This window comes from Falco punctatus, assembly GCF_963210335.1.
Source record: "Falco punctatus genome assembly, chromosome: 11".
Classification (NCBI taxonomy): Eukaryota; Metazoa; Chordata; class Aves; order Falconiformes; family Falconidae; genus Falco; species Falco punctatus.
In genome coordinates, this window is record NC_137591.1 from 30,457,602 (window position 1) to 30,480,519 (window position 22,918).

General features: G+C 36.8%; 1 protein-coding gene across 5 annotated transcripts in view; it reads right to left on the reverse strand.

Annotated features, from left to right (window-relative positions):
- RABGAP1L (RAB GTPase activating protein 1 like) overlaps positions 1-22,918 on the reverse strand; it is a 254,528-nt gene that overhangs the window by 171,623 nt on the left and 59,987 nt on the right. For all 5 annotated transcript variants that reach the window (XM_080407559.1, XM_080407558.1, XM_080407560.1 and 2 more), the window contains exon 13: positions 19,044-19,194. In XM_080407559.1, coding sequence (XP_080263685.1) covers positions 19,044-19,194 — 151 coding nt within the window. The remainder of the gene's footprint in view (positions 1-19,043; positions 19,195-22,918) is intronic.

Genomic DNA, 22,918 nt, shown 5'->3' on the forward strand with positions numbered 1-22,918 from the left:
TTTAAAGTCAGGTCCAACACCAAATTTAGGCCAGGTTGCACTGGGTCCTATATCCAAGCTGAGTCATGAAAATCTCCCAAGGATGGAGTTTTCACAGCTTGCATGGGTCCCCCACCTTTGACCTCTCTCACTGTGACTCCCAGTACCGACTCAGAATTTTTCTTGGTGCAACTTCTCTTCATCCTCATCCAGACTAAACACACTTGGGCCAGTGGTAAAAACCCAACAGTGTCAGTTCTCAAGGAAACTACAGTATCTTGTAGAAAGTTTAAACCCATGAAATATTTCTTCACCTGATAGTCTCATTTCTCGGTTTTGCTACCACAGATAATTTTCCTTTCCTTCTCCCTCCCACCCCATGATCATAAAGAACGCCATAAAACATTTTACAATGCTATGGCCCACATACCCCTGTGACTGCAAAAAAGATCAAGTGATAGGAGTTACACAGCTACGTTTTTGAAATGCAAATGCTCTTGTGGAGCACCTACCTCACTGTTAGAGGAAAACCTTATCCCAAAGCCTGCATAAGCCTTTTCCACATTAGAGGCAAAACTGAATTTGATGGCAGCAACCCAGTAGATTCTATAAGGTGGGGAAGAAGGAAGTGGCTGGTATAATTTGGAGTGGAGGGTGGAGGGAGTTCAGGTAAGAGGCTGGAAGGGGATAGTAGCTTTCTAAAAGGTCAAGCTCTGTGAGGGATGTGGAAGGGAGCTAATGATCCCTTTTTCTCTTAATACTACTCCAGCAGCCTCTGCTTCAGCCTACCCCTCTGCTGGACTCGCAGCCCCAGTCCTCTTCTAATACTGTTTCTAATAAGGCAAATATTAGCCAGTATCATCTACATGTTTAGTAATTAGCATGCTGTGATGCAGAACAAGAAGCTGGCAAAAAACAATTTTTTTTGTGTGTTCTGGTGGATTGGTAGAGAAAGAAGGGCATTCACATTTGCAACTTTATTGTGCAGTCTTTTCATGCTGTTATCTAACAATTACATTACACAATTCTGAAGTTTGAAACTTTTAAATTACCCACGAACATTATTCATGTATTTAATAAATATTAAGCAAGTTGTCAGAGCAAATTGCTACAATCTCCCTTTAAACATTCCTACCTGTGATCTCACAGATTAGATAGTTACTCTTCTGAATTTTACATTAAAGAACATTTTTCTTCAGGAGGAGCTTCCCTCAAGATTATATTGATGTTCCTAAGACAAATGGAATTCACTTTACAAACTCAATTCGGAACGACAAATACCACCAAACTTCCGTGCCTCTAATCAATTGAAAGAAAGCACTGTGCAATAAACTATCAAGAAGTGAATTTACTTCAGGGAAATGCTGTGAAGTCTAATGAATGGTGACAATTAGCATTTTTCAGGAATTAAACATAGTATTTGCTTTACACAGCAATTAAGCTATGAAAGGGTGCTATTTACTAACTGACTACATATGATAAGAAATGCGCCAAAATGAATGAAAATGGACGTTGGAAAAACAAGAAAAATGTCTCATGATAGTATGAAAAGCAGAAATTAAACATGTGCCCTCTGAGAGTTTCATGTACTTGCCACTAAAACTAATCCCCCTACTCCTAAACTAGCAGTAGTTAAAAAAAAAAAAGGGGGGGAGAAAAAAAAAAAAGAAAAAAGTAAAGTATACTAGCAAAAGAGAGGCTTACTACCTACCACTGCTCCAGGTATCCCAACAGAGGGCTGTTACTTGCATTGCTTTTCCTTTAGCTCCTGCTTTTGATTATGTGACTGATGTTTAGTGAGTGATTTGTAAAAGTACACGGAAAGTCTAAAACATGCATTTTGTTCCGAATTGTCCCTCTGCATTTCAAGTGCCACAACAAACCCATGTCCTATCCATGCAGCTGTCCTACAATAAAACATAGCCTCTATGCATTAGTACATTAGAGTGAACGGAAATGAACTAGCTATTAATTACACTGCTTTCAAGAGATGATTAGAATTTTAACCTATTAAATCACAGGACAAAAGACAGCAATTAAGAGACTGTAAATGAAGAAACAGTGAAATGTAGAGAATAATCTGAACAGTGCAGGTAGCATTACTCTTTTTCCTGTGGGAATCATTTCTCATATTTTAAATTAACGCTTCAAAGATTATTTTAATACAGCATTCATTTAAACTTTTTAGAGTCATGTTTTGACATAGTTGTGTTTTTACTAATGCTTTTGTCTATGTCAAGCCAGGAATTACATTCCATAAATATTGGTATTCTAAAAGCATATCACAACTGGGCAACAAGACAGTGTATGTTCAGAAGGATTCCAGCTGACTTGGCAGAAGCATAAGCTCGGTCAGTACTAGTAGTAATTCCATTTCAGCCGAGCTAGAATAAGAGATTTTAAGGCTATTAAAAAAAAAATAAAATCCCAAACACTGTGACCACCTACTTTGATTTTTCACATACTGCAACCCAAAGAGTTCTCTTAACTACAGCATGACCTTTTAAAAGGCAGCCCGTTTTGAATTAATGAGTTCAAATGATGAATAATTTATTGTAGCCTTGACTAGGAAGCCAACTTCTAAGGCCTGTGCAAAAGCAACTACTAAGATACGAACACAAGGATCAAAACCATATACATCTTGTCAGTCTTTCAAAATCACAAGTTTGGATGCACCAAAGAATAAAGTTGACATACATGCAAACCTAACTAACTTCCATTTATCACTGCCTTTTAAAAACAAACAAAACCAGCTGCATCCAATATTATTTCTTTAAATTCTCCCAAAAGCATCGCCACTAATTTATCCTTAAAGCATTCCTCAGAACTCAGTGCCAAGGCCACACATCTGTCAACTACTGTACGATCAACACTGCACAGGCTTCCAAATCCTTCTCCATCTCAGCACCATACTTCTGAATGTCACAACGGCAAACCTCTATGACAAAAACTCCCCACCATAAGCTTTGGCAACTTACTTTTAATCTGTGCTGAAAGCTCCAATGCAGAGTGCAGCCATGTGCATCGTTCTTCTCAAAAATAGTTTCAAACCTTCAAAATTATCCACTTCAGACTAATTCTCTTTTCTAAATACTGTGAAGTGGCAGCTACCATTACGTGACAAATTCACGGATGCATGGCAGAAACAAGATTCAAATCCACTTTCTGTGGATGCGTCTTATGTTAAATGGTCACAGTACATTCTCCCAGAGCATCTATTCTAATCTAGATGGGCTGGCTGGAAATGTGCCTAGTCACATGGACAATTTATTTTTTATTTGCATATATAATTGGCACATTCCACCCTAAACTTTTCCTTTATTAGATTTTTTTAAAATTAGTGCTTTCTCAAGGAGACAAGAGGTAGCTTGGAAAACCACCAAATAACTAGGATCATTTAGGAGAAAATCACAGTTTCAACTGCTCATGTAGACAAAAATGGGTTTAGAATTAAAGATTCACTATTTGTTTTACTGCAAGACAGACTGAGGAGCAGGTAGTACTCACGCCTGATTTGAACTAGTAAATCCAATTCCACTCTTGAGAACAATAAAGCTGAAAACAATCAAAGTAAATTGTGAATTCTGGAAGACTATCTTTAACCGAAGTGTTACTCTGTATTACTATTCTACAACTTTCGTGAAGAAATGGAAGAGAGGAACATGGAAAGGATATGGCATAAAATCTATTTATAAACTGAAGCGTGGCACAATTTCTTCTTGTGCATTTTAAGCTCAGCTTCATTTAGACCAAATTTTCCTTCCGGCTGGAAGTGCTGCAGAGGTATCACTTACACTCTCTTCCAGCATGGAGTCTATATCAGCACGCACTTGCGTCAATAACCATATACGAGAAAAGGACCAGGAATAGCTTCCTACCAAGAGCGATGTAGAGGGAAAATTTTGCAAACAATAGCAGTTGAAGCAGAGTCCTAGCTAACTCACAGACATGGAACCTGGCAATGACAGACATTTGGAAAATGCCACTGAAAGCAAGAACTACTGATATTTCCCTCCCCACCCCGCCACCTCCACCGAGTTAAAAATTGGCTCATTAAAACTTATAAAATCATCTCACATCTGATAACTATGTTTCAAGATTAATAACATCTAAATATATTCAACTTCCAATAACTAGCAAATGTTGTCTTAAATTACTTTGATTGTATTAGATAATGAGGACGTTTATATCTAGAAATTGGCACATGTAAAATGTTATGTGAACTGAGAAATTATTTTCTTTATTCTAAAAGAAATACCAAACCTGACATTATTTGCCATCTCTAAGAAAAAAAACTGAAATTAAACATATACTTTATCAGCTCTAAAAATAGGTTAAATATAAAGGCAGAGGTTTCGAGAGCTACAAGTCCTTTAGCAAAGGTCACTTTCAGGGAATGCAGAAGTCAAGTCTATAGATTAAATTCAAGCCCAGTTTCTTTCACCAAGATTAAATTTACACATAAACCTTTCCCCTCTGCTCAAAATTATGGCTTGAAGCTAAATGTCAATCTCTTCACTAATATATTTTTAAGATATATCACATGTAACTGCACAAAACTCAGCGTATCAACACACTGAACTAAATATTGGCCTCTAAGTAATTGACAATATGCCTGGGAAGGGCCATACAGGAAGAAATGGAAGTACTGGGTCCTACTTGCTGTATTTGTATAGGATGCTAGTGGCCATCATTTTTATAGGGCCACTAGAATTAATTTGGCTTGAAAAGGCACACAGCATGTTTCCTGAACACCCTTCTTCCCAGCATGTCTGTGATGTCTGCTGCAGGAACAAGCTAAGCATAATTTGTTCTCCTACTTTTAATGAAAGATAAGATAAAGAATGACATGGCAAAAATTGAGTTACTTGCTGCAAAACTTAAAACAGTAATCTTTAAAGCAATCCTACAGTAACGAAAAAGAAACAACCAAACAGAAAGAGGGACAGCATTTGACAGCGTAAAGAAAAATGCTTCCCATAACAGAAGCAGTTGCTTATACCTTATTTATAGCCATTCCATATAATGAAATAAAGATCTTGGAAATTACTCTCTAACAGTTACGGTTTTCTAATACACTAACTACAACATATAAAAATGAAATCCCAGCAGCAATTTTCTACAAAGGCAAAGCTTTATACTCTGATTTGCATCCATTTTTCTGCATAAGGTATGAAAATACTCAGTAGTCAAAAAAATTGCCATAGAAATGGAATAAGGCTAGATGAAAAAAAATTAATTCTTTTTCAGAATATGTTCTAACCAAAGTGCTCACTGGGGAAGAGTTTTGCTACATTTCCTTTCACCCCCAAAGAAGGCTCTTTATAAAACAAAGCAAAAAAAAAGTGAGGAAAAAAAGGTTACATTCAAAAAGCTATATTTTATTGTTATGGCAACTGATGTGCTAAAAATAAAGAAATAAAGTTGTTATGGCAACTAGAATTTTAAAGGCAGTCAAAAGTAGAATAATCAAACATTCTGCTGGCTTAAAATGTAACGTCTATGACTCAATTTTCAGAAAGAGCTTCAGAGACAAGTAGTGGTTGGGTTTTTTTGGATTCTGCTTTAAAGATCACAATTAGTACAAGTTTCAGAGAACTCTACACAGTACAAGGGAGGAAGTCAAAGAAAAACAGTCATTTGAAGTTCTCACGGTCAACAGGAAGAAACACACACCACTTCTTTAATGTCCTGGTGACCCTACCTAGATCCATAAAATGTATTGGCCTATTATTAAAATAAACAGCAGTAGGACAGTATCTATGTAAGTCATCACAATGATCAAAAGACACTATATAGCTAAAAGTTACTTAATGATTTTACATTAAGTACTGAAAAATTCGGGAGTACCAAAATTCATCAGTCTGAAGCAGCAGACTTCTGCCCCTGTATACATATGAAATTATAAAGAGAACTACAATTATAAGATTCTAACATATTTAAATTTCAGATACATGCTTGATCATCATTACTGGGCTCCTAGCTATACAAGCACTTCCACGACAATCTTAGCAAACTGTCTCCCATCCAACACATCTCAGAGTATCAAAATTGGTACTTTTATTAAAAAAATTAACAGAACAGTGTGCACTACGCAATGTTCCAAAGCCCATAATCAGATAAGCCATAATTACTACTACGAAAAGTATTTAGAAGATACTTCAGAGAATTATGAATAGAAACAGCAACTTATAGTGGAAATTTCTGCACTGGAACCATGCACCTAGCATGTGCTAGCATCCCAGTGTAAGCCAGGATTTTAACACAGTATGTGCCTTGTATTTTGTCTTCACTGAGTTAATCAAGGGTCCTTCTAGGATAACTCATAACTCCTTTCTGACTGATATGAAAAGTCTCTCAGTCCAGTCCACAAGAGCCTTCAGTGTGCAGAAGCAGCATGGACAAGAATACAGATCAAAGTCAGGTTCCTCCTTCACTTGTACTAAAGGGAAGAGAATCAGATAAACTCCTTATTGCAGCACAAAAAAAATCCACAAGACGTAAACTGGAAATTCAAACAACACACAAGAGAGTGCAGCAAGGATAACACAGACAAATTTAAGTCTGATTTTGCTTCCTAGTATTAACCCTTGAGGCTAGATACACACACAGTTAACTCATTCCCTCTTAAGCATCACATGAAGCCACAGGTATTTCTAGAAATGCAAATAAGGCAGGAAAAAAGGTTAACTAATGCATCTGTGACAAAGTCATCAGCTTCTGCAAGGAAAACTCCATGTACAATGGTCACTATACATAAATTTTCATCAGTCAGGATAAATTTTAGATATATGAATATCAAGGTTTTAAATCAAAGTTTTAGAAGTATTCTGTCTAATGCTTAGGCTAAAGGAGCCAAGCTGCATATTTTCAAGGTTTTTTGCTGACTCAACCAGCTACTGAAGACAAAAGGCATGTTGTTCTGAGCTTTCTAAGAAATTAGTGTCCTTATTGTATAATAATCTAAACTTAAATCAAGTGCATGGTTGCCCGAAACACAAGTACAAAGAAAATGTGCAGCAGCCCAAATAACCCCCCACTTAACTGACAGCTCTGTAAAACCCCTGCTTGCAGTCAGCATCTGAGGGTCCTGTTTCTTGTCGGATCAGGTATAGCCAGTCTGCACTGAATATACATACCGACATATATATTTTAAAAAGCATCTCAAAAGAGTATTTATTTTAACAGTTGCAGGCACATTTTATCCTTAAAATCTGTTTCTGTATTTTCCATTTTACATTAAAGAAGAATTTGAGAGCAAGCATTTTCATAGAAAGGCCAAGGAAATCCTGGAAGGTGTGACAACAAAGACCAAAAGTGCTTTCAGGGATTACATTTACAAATGCATGAAAGAAAGGTGGCATTGCTCCAAAAAGGTAGCTCTAATTCCTTTGCCATATAGGTAACAAGAAGCATACTAATTAGACTGCAATGTGACATTAACCTAACTAAGGCTACCTGAAGACTGCCTCAAAAAGGGCCTCACCTGTCCCTCTGGCCCTACCCCAGCTATATGCTCCCAGCCCACCCCTTACACCACACCTACACAGTGAGTCAATCTCATTGCTCTAACAAAGAAATGGGGTGAAGGACATTTTCTAATTAAAAATCTAAAAATTACTGTGATTAGCCTTGCCATTGCTAGATAGAGTATACAGAAGAGATGGAAAAAAGCAGTAAAATAAACCTCTTATGGCAAGCACACAGCTTGAAACCGTACACACACACACCCCCCATAAGTGATGATTTAGTTTTAGATTCAGGCTCTATATTGTACTATCTAGTCAAAAAAAAGGTTGTATTTTGAATCTAGATTGCTTTTGAGACAAACCAGCCATATGAAGATGGCTTTATAATGTGCAGCATATGATTAAAAAACTTGAAGCTCTATATCGTCAATATTCAGTTGTCAGTTTGAAAAACAACTGATGAAAATTCACAAGAAAAAAAAATTCTAGCTGCCAAAATATTTGGGTATGTCCACAGAAACCTACATAAACGATTATTAGAAAGAGTATATGCACTAGCAGACTGCAACTGATGTCGTTTTGGTTAGTTTATCTCAGCAGCTGCAAATTTGCATGCTGATAGGGGAAATTACCCTTAAAAATGTTTAACAGATATAGACTGTAAAGATCTATAGGTCTCTCTTGTCTTCTGAAGTGATTACTGTAAAACGTACTTAATACTAGTGCAGCCCCTTAGAAGAATATATGAATAATACTGTCATTAGGGGGTTTAGCATAAAGAAGTCATACATAAATTAAGGTAGCAAAAGGTATCAGAATTACGCCTTACATTAAATTCCAGTTCAAATTTAAGTGATGTATTCATAACTTATGTATGCTTTAATTTTTCTACACAGGCAGCTCAAGCCTTTCTGGGTTTTGTTACTATTTCTATTATAGTGAATTGCCCGTTGCTAGCTGCACACTGCTGTGGTAACACATGCTTTAATAAAATGTTGACCATCAGTACTGTTGTTAACAAAGGCATTTTAAGAGACTTTAAACACCAACTGTGATTCTTCAGAGAAATAAAAAAAGCTAGATTGTATACTTTTGGATCCTTTGATTCTCAGTGTTCCTCTCTACGCATTTAGAGCTCTCTGTTTAATTCTTATGGCATCAACCCTTAAAATACTGAAACCAGCAATTAATAGTTAGGAAAAGGTGGTTTGTCCTCTTAAATAAATGTATTTAAGATTTCTGAAACATTACCTTTCATAGAATAGTCACAGGAAACACTGTTTATTTTAAAAAGTGACTTCTGCATCTTTTTCTCTGTAAGGAGGTACAGGATTCCGGATGGGGCTTTTAGACAAAGCAGTTCGTGATGATTTCAACCAACCTTTCAGAAAATCACACAACAGAATCTACAAGGAAGTTGCCCTCAGCCTTAATTCAGGCACAAACCATTCCAAATACAAACCACAGCTAGCAAAATTCAGGTTTTCGAAAGGCATAGTCATTTTTAGATGGAGTCACTGCATTTGCACAACACAGCAGTTCAGCAACCCAGTGACACACAAATAGCCTTCTTACTTCAAAGTCAGACTGAAGCTGGCTTGAAATTCTTTTGAAGACTAACATTACTGTTCATTTACGTGTGCAATAACAGAAATTAGTTAGCCTTACAAACAAAACATTTGCAATCCAATTACTCTAAGTGCAGCACTCTGATTTCCAGAATATGAACCCTATGGGGATAGTATCACCTAATTCCTATCATACTACCTGCTCCATTACAGCAACATACAAAACCCGATGTTTTGTCTCTTCCTCTCACCTTCAACAGCTTCAGCCCTCCAGTAACACAGCCTCCTGAATGCCAGTTATACAACCTCTGTTTGAAAGCTGGGGCCAGTTAGGAAGAAGTGACTTTTAGATGAAAGAATTTCATCTAAATATACCAAGAGATGGCTGATTGTTTAAGAAAAAATGATGTTCTCGGGAATTGCAGCTCTCTTGCAGTGGTCCACATACATAACAACTCGCTTCATCTAAGCAGTGCCCTCCGCTGCAAGACAGAGATGCATCCACACAGAATGAATGTGCATCGCAAAGACACACTACAGAGAACTTCAGAAATGATCCAATTTTACTCAGTGGTGTAGAATACTGTTGTTTAAAATGTCTTCTTACTATGAGCTGCTCTTCCAGCATCAGTGTCATTCCTGCTACAGGAAAACTGAATGCCTATTAACAAACCATATTCAAATTAAACTAGGATACCTATTAATGTTTTATCTAGGAAGGAGAATCATGGATTTTAAAATGAGCTCTGAGGTGCCAAGCATTTACCAGAACTACCAGCTATTACTGCACACCCTACTGTAAAGAAATACACTGAGACATCCCCACTCCATCCTACCTAACAAAACACTTATCTGTATCAATATACATATATCCAGAGTCTATGAGACTATCAATCTTAATATCAGTTCTTCCAGTAACCACCATTTAAAGCTATTCAGGCCATAATACTGATACTACCCAAGGTTTTATCATTCCGTTTGAAACGATGGGCAACTGCGCTCCCCTCCATTTGCAGATAACAGTGTATAAATTCACACAGACAAAACAGAACACAGTCTCAAAGAGGGCAAATGCAAATCTCATTTGCACTCTACCCTTCAGAACAAATGTGTCAATTTATGTGACTTTTAGTGCTGGTAGGTCATACAGCACCCAAGAGCCAGGAATTGTACTGTGAGTGTCATTTCAGTGTTGTCGTAAGTGGGTTCTGTACAGAAAAGCAACTGCAGGAAAATTCTTAACGTGGCAGAACTTTCTATAATTTTATGCAGGCCCTGAAAAACATATTATTGGCATTATTTTCCACCTCAAACATCATAAATAAAAGTTAAAATTAAGATGACATAAAAGTAAAAATTACTAATGGATGCTACTCCTTTTTTACCTGAGAAGAGCTGTCATTAAATTGACGCATTTATCTGAAGATGAAGAGTAAGCACAAGATTTTCCCTTTTGTGCACACAAAATTGAAAGTTTTTCTCCAGATGAGCTCTAAATGAATCAAAACTTGGCAAATTAAATTCACCTTAGGGACATTTTATTCCTCAGTTTGTAAGAGTAATACTAACATTTACTATGAAACTAGGTACCCTGTTACACTCATAATGAACTAAACCTTTTATCTGAAGACTGAATTTAAATGAAGCTATTTAAAGAAATAAAATTCTGACAACTTATGCTCTTCAGAGGCAATATTTTTTCACTAATTTCTAATAAGTATTTTCAGTTCATGTATACTTCATTATTCCACTGTATGCAGTGCCACTAAAATAATTCAAACAAGTAGACTGTAAGTGTCAGCACTAACAGCTCCACTCACACAAAAAATGCAGCATCCTATCAATCCAACCATCATACGATCTGGTTTTTCTCTACAAATCACATTAAATTATAAAAATATCAGGAATCTACTTGCCATTAAATGAACGGTCTCAGTTTAAGAGTTAAATAATAGTCATCCTATTCTTACCCTTTAAGAAAAGGTAAAGTAAAACTTAAGAAACTGCCTATAGATACTGAACTGAAAAGAAACATGAAGTTGGAAGAGTTGTACATACATCTCAAAGTCATCAGTCCCTCTAGAATTATTTTGCTTAATATCTAAGTACCTCATTCAAAAAGCAACAGAACAGGTATTAGTTACCTCTCTTTTTAGACAGCTGAAAAAACCAATTTTTATGATGATAATTTTAATAGGATCTTTTATAATTGTTACGTATACACCATTCCCCGTACCTAATCTCTCTAAAAGTCAAGGGAGAACACTCTTAATTAGTAGAGAGAACAAATAAAGATGCAAAGAAAAAACTACAACAACAAAAATATACTAGGTCAGCATTTCTGAAACTTTTTAGCTTTCATTGCTGGGAAGTTTGTTCCATGCAGAAAGACGTGCATGCTGTGTTCTGAATATTTGTAATCACAAATTGGACAAGGTACCACCTTCAAAGATTTCAGGATGCTTTTCTTGCAAAAGGGGGGACCCTTTATCATTTTCAGTAGGCTATCTGCCATAAGCATGTGTCGAAAGAAGACAGTCGTATGGGGTTTGGCCGTAGTCCAGGAGAGCAGTCTATTCAGAAATATGAGAATGCTTCACTGCATAGACACAGTTTTGAAAAACTGCTGCAGGAAGAAGCTAACATGTCACATCCTGCTCCTGATGCTCTCCTATTGCTTGTGACCAGAGTGTGTAACACAGCTCTGATGAAATGGCTCACTCCTCACTGTACTGGGCAGTGAACACAAAAGTTATTCCTTGCTTACGTAGAAGCATAGACTCCCACATTTTCAGTTAGGACAAACAGATGCAGAATTCCGAACACAAGTATTTGCTACAGAAATACTCTCCTGTTTCAGTTCATTAACTAACCTGCTGTGGCAGCTGGTGAACAGTCATCTTTTTAATTAGACACCCTTACTGATTAATTAGTCTCAGAACACTGAGCAGTGAAACCCTGCATGATATCATCGGGACAAAAAATATTCCTCTTCCTAGTGCTAACTTAATATCCTTTGGTATTGCTGCAAATAACAAGCTTGATTAATTTTCTACTCAAACTAAAATGACCTTCCTATGTAAGTAATGCTCTCAATCCACAGATAAACTGTTTCAACCTGTGTCATACAAATAAAAAAAATAATTAAAAAAAAAAAACCAAACACCCAAACCCACAAACATGGTATGAAAGCACCAGTTTCAAAGTCAGCTGCATTTAATCCTATTTGTATAGACACAGTGGATTGTTTGTAATTTCCTCCACTTCCCATTTACTAACTATGCAAGCAAACTAGCAATACAAATAAAAAAGCCAAGTAAATATTAAGTATGAAACAAAGCAGCAAATACCTTTTCTTGTTTCAACATTTAGGTAATGTCAAAGTTTAAAAAGTAAATACATTTCTACATTAGGTTTACATGAAAGTTGATCTTTGCTTCAGTCCTTTGAGATCTGTCTGCTGAGAGATGCACCAAGGATAATAGATAATTAAAGATAATACAATGCACGGAAGACCGTGCTTAAGCAGATGATGAAACTTCAGCAATGGTATTTGCTATTTTTAGCTATCCTATTTCTAACTTTTAATTTGGGACAAGAGACTACTATTCTACTTTCTGGAGGAGAAATGACACAAACATTCATTTGTAGGATTCTCATAGTCTATGAGAATAGTCTACTCTACCACTATGAAAAAGTCTGTCTCAGAAGGTGCTTATAATAATGAAATATAGCTGTTAAAGGATTCCAAAGATTTTTCTCTCCTGTAGATCTTCCTTTTCTTTAAAGGTTTGTAACAGAAGTGCTAAGATTGATCTGATGACCAGCCAGTCAGAGACCACAGCAAAGCTACAGCACATCACCTCTGCCTATAGGAAAGCAGGCTGGAAGCCACAAACCCACCCACACTGAGGCAACAACGGAGACAGCAATGATGGGCTGAAGCTGGGAAGCTTCTGAGGGAAAAGACCACACCACAAGAATCGTTTGGCTCCTAAAGAGTACCAAAAACTTGTCAAAAAAACAGTTTGTCGTAACTAACCAAGGGAAATGCAAGAGATGTAGGGATGAGTTTGTAGTCACCATCCCTTGTCCTCTGCATCACACAGTCGATTCTGGCTAAGGCAGCTGAATACATGCCCCGTAGGGCTTGTGACTACAGGGATACAAGAAAATTAATGTGAGTAATGTATAATTCCAATAGTGTACACAGATTGCTTCCATTTGCCATCATTTACCATCCTTTTCAGCAAACAAGTGCTAAAGTTTAATTTTCTATCTGGGCCTGTAAAACTTGTTCACCCGAGAGGTTTCCAGACACCTCCTTAACTTTTTTTTTTCTTTTTGGTGTGTAATGAGACAGTATGGCTTATAGGAATCAGAAAGAATAATACTGGTCCAAATAGAATGGATGAACTATGTATATTAGCTCTACATCAATTATATTTCATCCAGCCCAAAAAAACAATACATTTGCTCCATGTTCTGCAGCAATGGAATGTACTTTCCTGTAATTGGTCCCTATTACATGAGAATTGTACCTCTGTGTGATTAGTGCCAACTTCAAATTATTATGTTACTGAGATAAATTATTTTCATGATATGGCAGTATTTAATCCCCAAATCAATGCCTCTCATATTCTTAGGATTTTCAGTCTTCTGCAGAGTGACTTGAAACGTTATGGGCCCAGACACACATCACCATTACACAGTCAGCAGACAAAGCTATTTTTTGGCCAACTCTTCTGAAGCCTGACCCTTTAATTAGTTATTATCTCTAACTGTTCTGGGCACATGCTCATATTGTATTGCCAAAGGAAATTATGACAATAAACAAATAATCTTATTTTTGGTTCTCTTACAAGTCATTTGGAAGGACAGCCATTTAGTCTTTCTTTAAGACCTTCAACTCAAAGTCACCATCTATCTCAAAAATGAGCATTCACATTCATATGCAAACTTCCATTGCTTCTGAGTAACATAACACTACCAACATCTACTTTATCTAAAACCAGGCTTCTTTTTCTGATCATACTTTAAACAATTATAATAATAAATTTAAAACACGTTTTGTTTCCTGAAACCAGAACAGTAGCAGCATTTAGAAGCAGTCTGTATATGCTGTTAGATGAACTTGATACATACAGCTCGTTTCTTAATGGAAATCAGATTGTAAACTGAAAGTCTTTTATAAGGAAATGATACACTTACTCATAAATCCTACCTTAAAATGGTCCACCCAAAAGTTTTCAACCTACAGAAAGTGAATGACTGCCCTCTTTTTCTCCTTTCATTCTTTCACTTACACAGCTACACAGAACCCTAACAGGGGTTACTTTCTAAACTGAGGAGAAAGGACTTGAGTGCAGGTAATTTCAAGAGTAATCAGCAACAGCACTACAAAACAGGCACCTAGTTTGTAACACTGAAAAGGATAGAAAGAAATTTTGCCCTACAAATTCAGCAGTGAGAACACACAAAAGAATGAAGCCATCTAAAACAGAAAAGCAGAATGTTAATAAAAGATAAAACATCTGTCCCGGTTCAGATGGAACAAATGTTCTACAGTAAGTTACTTTGTTGCTGCTCTCAAGTGACAGCAGATCTCTTCATGATTTACACATTGACAGTGCCTGACGCCTATTCTGAAAAGGACAGAGTGGGGAAACGTGGAGCATAATTGTTGCTGAGTACCAGTCACCTCGGTTGTAAACAGGGTAAGCTGTAGCTTGCCACTGGTCAATTTATCAGAGCTCAAAATATATCTCGTAATGGAAAAAATTAATCTGAGTCTCTTGAGAGGAACCAGTGAAGCTGAACATGAAATAATGTGTCGATGAGGCAGGAGAAAAAAATCTCCATCAAGGAAGTGACCCTAGCTTGTGCATGTTTTTCTACTTCCATTCTTTTAAGAAATATATCTCATACCCTTTTACAAAAGCTCTATATACAAATACCACCCCTTCATTGTCATCACATAAGCTGCTTTTTCTCACTCTGATTTACCTTTGTCTCTTCCTTAAGATAAATAAATAAATGAAAATATACATTCGTTTCTACTGATTATGTTTTATTTTCCCCTTCCTATACTGTGACATGTGCAGCAGGGTCAAAAGCCTATGGCACACATGCCAGAAAGGTAACTCAAGCAGATTTTGATTGTCATACAGTACAGATTTACATATATGTCAGAAACGAAGCAGCTGCCAAATCACAACTCCTACTCTCTCAAATTGTATGCAAGACCTACTATTGTGCTCCAGTCAAAATTTCTGAGAGGCTCACAGCAATCACCAAGCTGAAGCTCAGCAGGAGATGTGAAATATAGCAAGACAGTGCTTGTCAGTAAGAAAGTATTTGGGAAAGCAGAAGTATTTCTTTCTCCCTTCCCTCCTGGAACTCCAAACTTACCTAGAGATGGGGAAATGTATTGGCATGCGAATGCTCTGATACGGGAAAAGAAACACAGTTCACTAGATCATTCCTGACAGACTGCTGACCTCCAGTGTGGTGGACTAGAGGACATGCCTCCTGGAGAAAATGCGTACAGCATTGATTTTTCTAAATAAGACAGAGATTTTATTTTGCTTTCTGTGCTGAACTGAAACAGTAAAACATTGCCCAAATTACTCTCTCCTACAGAACACACTGAACAAATCACTGCTCTAACTGAAAAATACTGCAGTAGATTTCAGAGCTCTGCCTACAGATGGATACATGCAGTATAACACAGATCTGTGAAGTGATATGACTAATAGTTGGCCAATACAACATGCTACTTCTGCACAAACGGTACGCAACTGGAGTAGAACAACAAATGTGTCTATATCACAGTCTCCAAAGTACATTTAAACGGTGAGTCTGCTATCATTCGGTTCATCACAAGGAACACATTCCTCCTCCACTAGCGAGCACAGTTTCACCAGAGTTAACCAGCAACACTGCGGTAAAGTTCCAGTTTTCAGCAGATATCTCTGTTCCCCATAAAAGGTAGTCATAAATTAGGTATCACATATTCAATATTAATAATTCTAGCTCTTGGGATCACCTTTCAAGCTATGATAAAACAACAGTTTTCAAGATCGGTTCCTCAAGTTAGGCTTCTGAAATTTTCCTTTAGATCTCATAATCAAAGCAGTCAAAGATGCTTTTAAAGCCAAGCCTCACTCAAGAAAACTGGCTGGCATTCCTAACCTTACTGGTGAGTACTGGTTAACACTGTATTAATTACTACAGTTCTCTCCAGCATTTTGCCCTAGCGTTACACAGTTCAGCCACATTATTTTGAACATCAGACAAAAATCCCCCAACTATACCTATATAAACTTACTTTCTTACAGATGTCTGGGTGCAGAGATGATTGCAAAGTGCCCTCTTTCTCACTGAGGTACCGCAGCTGGCAGTTCAGCCAGACAGTGCAGTAAGGCCAGATGACCGGAAAGGGCTGGGGTGCTGGGAGAACAGGCTCTTATAAAGGAGCTATTAGAGTGAGCTAGGAGGTAAGGGAAGCATGGGACAGAGTGTTACAAAATGTTTGAGGGGCCTAGGCACTAATGGGGAGCTGTTTAAGGGAGGGAACTGCACGTGGAGGTGAGTAGGCAGTGGGTCAAGTTCACAGACGTTACTACCACCTCCCGCTTCGTCCATCTCACACTTCATTCTCAGGACTGCAAGTGCAGAACACTGCCACCTCTAATCACCTAGGAATGTCTTTAAGAAATATGCTCAGGAATGAACACACACACAGAATACAGAATCATAAAATGGTGTGGGTTGGAAGGGACCTTAAAGACCATCTAGTTCCAACCCCCTGCCATGAGCAGGGACACCTTCCACTAGACCAGGCTGCTCCAAGCCCCATCCATCCAGCCTGGCCTTGAACACCTCCAGGGGTGGGGCATATACCACTAAAGTAGTCAAGATACCAACAGAAATATCCAGCTTCCAGAAGCAGCCTAAACATTAAGAAGAATGACCAAAATATGAGGAGACAATGAATCTCTGTAAATGTATGCATAACCTGAAAGAATGAAGATGAAAGCTATATATTTGATGGGAAGAATAAATAATTATGGAAAAAATAAAGTATATGTTGTTGGTATATTGGGATGGTAGCACAAAAACAACTGAAAAAAATAAATCAGTTGTGCTTTTTCATACAGGAGAAGCAAGTGAACAATTGTTAATACCCGAACAACTCTGAAGTTTAACATGCATATTATTATTGACACACATAAGTAACACTACAGCAAAGCTTTTGGGGGGGATTCAGAGAATAACATACACATGCCCCTCTCTCTCTCAAATACCTTAACTCACATTACCAACACACCAAAATGAAACTGAAAGTTCTCCTCACAAACATAAATATCGGATAACAATTCATACAGAAGTAGCTGACAAGTTTTTCTGGAGCACCCAATATTAACTGTTCCTAAAAATGGGCCCAGGCTTTGGTTTGGCATAGACTCTTTCCTGTTCATTTCTTTTCTTGAATCCTTTCATGCAATGTATGCCAAATGATGTGATCACCAGCAGTTATATACAGTCAGACTATAGAAGAAATTTTGAGATTTCAGAATAAAAGTGATTCATTACAGGGAAAAAAATGAGTTTGTGTAAATGCTTCAGTTCAGAATAGGATTTGATTTTTCTAATCCCTAACAGCATAATATTTCACATTAAATACTGTATGCAATATCTTTCAAAATACATCATTGAAATACTTCTATCATGAAAAGGCCAAGTGTAGCAAGGTATTTTTAAGGCATGAGGTCCTAGCATCAAGATAAGGCTTGCATTTTAGACGTTTTCCACTCCCTCCTCCGCCGTGAAACAAACATCTTCCCCACTTTTGGAAAGCAAGAGCAAAATAATGGAGGTGGTTTTGATGCAACATACAGCTGACAGATGTCCTGTGAATGGTTTCTAAGGAAAATATAACCCAACGACAACGTCAAAAAGAAAAATTTACACTATCAAAACATCCTTCTTTATTGGTAAAGGAAAAAGAAGCCATGAGACAGCTCTCACTCTGGGGATGCTTTTAAACTTTACAAACATAGCAGGTAGGTCAATTAAGAGGACAAGTATCAAAAAGGTATGACAACATTATGAAAGGGAACTTCAATAACAATGTCTACCACAGAACTTTGGTATGGACAAACAATTCATTCTCTAGATAACAAATCCAACACTTTCTATGAGCAACATACAAAATTATCTTCATCCATTTCTGCCATTTTGACCATTTTTGAGACCACTGTTTTTCCCCGAATGCCTAACTACTCTGCAGTGGCAAGAATTTTAGAACCTCAAACGGTGAGTTTACCTCCTGACACTGCACAGAGCTTTTGCTACTATAACACATTGGTTCCCAGTCTTTCCATCACAGTTATAAGCAGTCTGGACCATCTATGCAGACAACTCCTAGTAACATTTTCTGACTGCACTGATGACATTAGCATACAGAATGAGAAGAAATTCCCAGAAGGATTTTCCTCTCAAATCCCATACAGCAAGGAAACTGGTTTCCTGCTAGGTAAAAATAGTGTTAATTTTCTTTTTTAAAATAAACAACAAAACAAGAAATGCCCAACTTTCTGAGGTTTTGTTTTGGGTTGTGTTTTTTTTAACTAAATACTTGAAAATTTATGCACACAGAGAACAGAAACTGTTGAAAAACAAAGTGATGAATTTGAGTTTATTAAAAAGGAACAAAACCACAAAACAACAAACACCTGAACAAGCTGATGTACCTGTTATCACCACAGCAAGTGAATAGAAAGCAAAATGTCAAGCATTACTACGGATATAGGTTAGCAATTAATGCCATTCAGCAGGTACCCCTGGCAGGAGGTAGAAGCACCTAATCACAATTTCAGTTGCTTAAAACAAGTCAAACTGTTTCACTCTTTTGCTGCTTTACTAATGAATAAAACTGCTACTCAGCAGAATTCATTTTAACCAAAGAAGAAAAGAAAAAAAAAAAAGAGGGGGAAACACCCCCCCCAAGAAAGCCACTTACCATTGTGATGAGAACTCTATATTTATCCAGCATTGCGTGGTTGTCATGGCATCCTGCCAGCAACTGCCAAACCTCTGCCCTCAGTGCTTCTGGAACACCACTTTTCACCAGGGTAGATAATCCATTTGGTCTCACAACAAGATTATTGTGCCTGAGAAACAAACAATCACTTGCCTATTATATTTCAACTATAGGAGTAGAAATCAAGATTAAAACATTATTTAAAGTTTTTAAACTTTCCAATGTTATTCTGAAAAGGAGAGTCAGCAGCTGGCAACACGAACTTTTCTTTCACTGGCTGCATTAATTAGTATTTGCCAGACAGAAATCAAAAATTCTGCAAGGATTTACAGTAAGAACCAGTGGCAAAATGCAGTGATATCCATATTCTCTACATGTAGAGAAATTAATGAAAATTAAAACAATAATCAACTGCAGAAATTGAACTACACTGGCTAATGAAGAACAATTTGAATTGAAAGAGAAAAATATGCCATCTGTGCAGACAATTCAATTTAAGTATTTGTCCAACATATAAGTTTCGCTTAGATTAAGAAAAGGAAACTAAAAATAACCTAAGCTGTATAGAGAATTAAATTTTGGAAAACAAATAAAAGCCAGTATTCAGAGTACTAACATGAGGACTGAAGTTCCAGTTTTAACTTCATGGCAAGAGTATGTTGCAAGTCCCACAGAGCAGTTAGCACTTGCATATACCTTGGTAAAATCCCACCATTCCAAATAAATGTGCCTATTAGTCTGAGCTGCTGTTTTACTGTCGGTTTGTACACACACACACACCCCCCAAGAAATGTAGGAAGACAACTGCAAGATGGCTGGGTTTATTTTCCAACGCTGCATAATTAATCCTACAAAAGTTGGTATAGACAACTATGAAAAGGCCATATTTAGACAGGTTGAATACTAAAGACACATTTTTAAAAAACAATCCAGTCACTGAGCCCAGACATTTACGATAAAATCATTGCACACGCACAAGACTGCAGAGCTTGTTTGGTCACAGATGTTTAAAAATCCTTTTTGAAATAACAGTGTCTACTGATCTAGATTAAAACTCTCTTTGACTTCTTACGGCAGTTTTCATTGCAATACAGCAGGAAGACTGCATGAACTGACCCTTTATTCTTCCTAATGTGCTTTGCTCTGTTATTGTTTTGACCACTGTTATGTTTTTCAGCTCCACTGGTAGAATAATGAGAGTGGCAGTTTAGCCAAATGCTAGCAAGCTGCGATTAAGTTAAATAACCTGCAATTTGACCCTTGAATCTAAGTAAACGTTTAGAGACTCATTCTTTGAAACAGGTCATTAAGATGTGAAAAGTTTATCATTACTGTTTAAATTTAAAAGGTGCTCTAAAATTTCTTTTTCCTACATTCCAAGGATGATTTTTCCAAATGATTTAAGAATGAAAAGTGTGACTATATAATTTAAGTGTGTAGTGCAATACAAGTAATTTCAGACTTTGTAATTCAGTTAGCCAAATTAAAACCCAACTGTCCCTTTTCTCTTCTTCAGTACATTTTGCAGCAAGTCATATTAGACTAATGGTCTTGTGATGGGAAAAAGCTACGAAGAAAACAATAATCACAGAAATATTAAAAGAACTAGACACTCTGAGTGGTTACAAAATTATGAAAGGTACATTAATGAATAAATAATTAAAATAAACCAGAAACTTAGTTGTGTGAAACTGAAGCATTCATAGGACACTTCTAATCAGGTTAGTTTGGTTATTACATGAATTTGATCACGTGTGTTACATGAGAAACACAGAAGGCCACCTCTGAGGATGTGGCGAGCAGATAAAATAAAATGAACAGCTAAAAAGGTACATTCCCATAGAAACGTAACCAGGATTTTTTCAGGGACAGCTGGAAAACAATTCAAACCGCTTATGGCAACAACTAAAGGAGATGCATAGTCCATGCTGTAATACCATCCTTACTACTGAACATACTCACAGTTGAGAATTAATTATGCTATACTACACCAGATCTAACTGGATTTGTTTTATATTTTGATAGTTTTATGGTAGAGGTAATACCTTAGCAACATTACTCCATGCATAACTCTCTAACAGACAACTTCTCAGTTTCTGAATGTCTGTTTGGGAAACAGCTCCACCATTAACAAATATTCCTCTGTATTCTACAATGATTAAAAAATATGCATTTTTCCCTCCTTTGTGTAGAGGCCCAGGCACCTTACATTCCTAGATGCTTTCTGACACCTGTTTGGCCAGACTATAACAGGCATAAAATAAAAGCTTGTCTTATTCTAGTCTTATCCTTTAGCATGTGGGAAAATTCATGTGGGCCATTCATGGATGCTGACATCTTTAATTTGTTACAAAGTGCTGTAATTCTCCTGCCCGAAATTCAAAGACAATTTTAAAACATCAGACAGCAAGGATGCAGAATAGTGATGCATAGACTATGCCTCAACTTGACAAAAAAATACTTCTGATCAAAGACTGCTATTGACCATTACTACTTTAAAAAAAAAAATCAACAACAGAAAACCCACACACATCAAAAATAGTTAAGTACTCAGCTAAACTAGCTCAGCTTGCAAGAACAACTTTAATGCTGAGGATGCAGTAAATAGTAAAATAAATTAAAAGATATCCATTACTTTCAAACTGTTTATTGTTGGTATTTTTGGTAAATTAACTTATTCCTGTTTATGTGTTTGAAGAAGACTCTTGAAGCAATGCTTCTGCTGAGTCAGTCCATTAGGTTACAGTGACATTTTAATGAAACGACAAGAAGCAATTAAAGTGCAAGAAGTTTTTCATCTAAAAGACAAATCAGCACACACATTTCTCCAAGTGGAAATGTTAATTTTTGTTTGTTTACTTTTTTTACAAGTGCACAGATATTCCACTAGCATATGCTGCAGTTTTTAACATACTACAAGGTTTTATTTCAATCTATTTTTAGTTTTTAAATTGTTAACGTTTTTCCATCTGTTACTCTTTCCAAGCTCTGTTCTTAAAATGTAACATAACACTATTAAAGAATTAAAGTATTTTATACACTTGAATTTCTCTCAAAAGGTAATACTTCTTGAGATACTCCTAAAGAAAGTGTTTGCTACTGCTAGTCATCAAGCTGGCTGGGATCTCCCATTTTTAACTCATTTTAACTAAGGAGTTTTAACTAATAAATGATTTTCTGAGTTAAGTGCGTAAGTTATGTTAGGACTTCAAAACAGTTTACTTCAGAAGTCTTAATATTTTGTCCCATTGAACAGTATTCTTAAGAAGTATATGAAGAAATAGTGGGTTACGTGAAACTTGAGAGAATGAGCAGATGGTTACTTGAGCATGCTTATCCACAGGAGTCCAGATATTTGTCAAGGGCAAAAGTTAAAAACTAGAAGAACCGACCAACAGATGAACTAAATAAATAAATAAATAAATAAATAAAAGTAGCATCTTCCAATGCAAATGCAATGCAGACTGAAACAAGCTTGCCACACAGTTCTCCAAGGACTCAGGATGGCCTTCCTCCTTGGCCTTGGGGTGCCAGATATAGCAACCGATTTATAAACTCTCCCTTGGGATGTCCTTTAGAATAGGCTTTGGGAAGTTTTAACAGCTCCACAGCAGATCTGTTTATAGCCTTTTCAGGCGAGGAAAACACACTTGTCAACAATCAGCGGAGTTCCACACTTTTCATCATTACTTTCTTAATCATTCAGAGGGTCCGTAGTCAGAATATTTGTACAATCATTCCATGAAATATTTGTGCTTCCCCAAAAACATCTTTCATTGAGGCCAGAAACTTGGATGACAAAACAGTTAAAAACAAGCAGGAGGGAAGGGTTCCATTAAGCTCAATAAAATCTT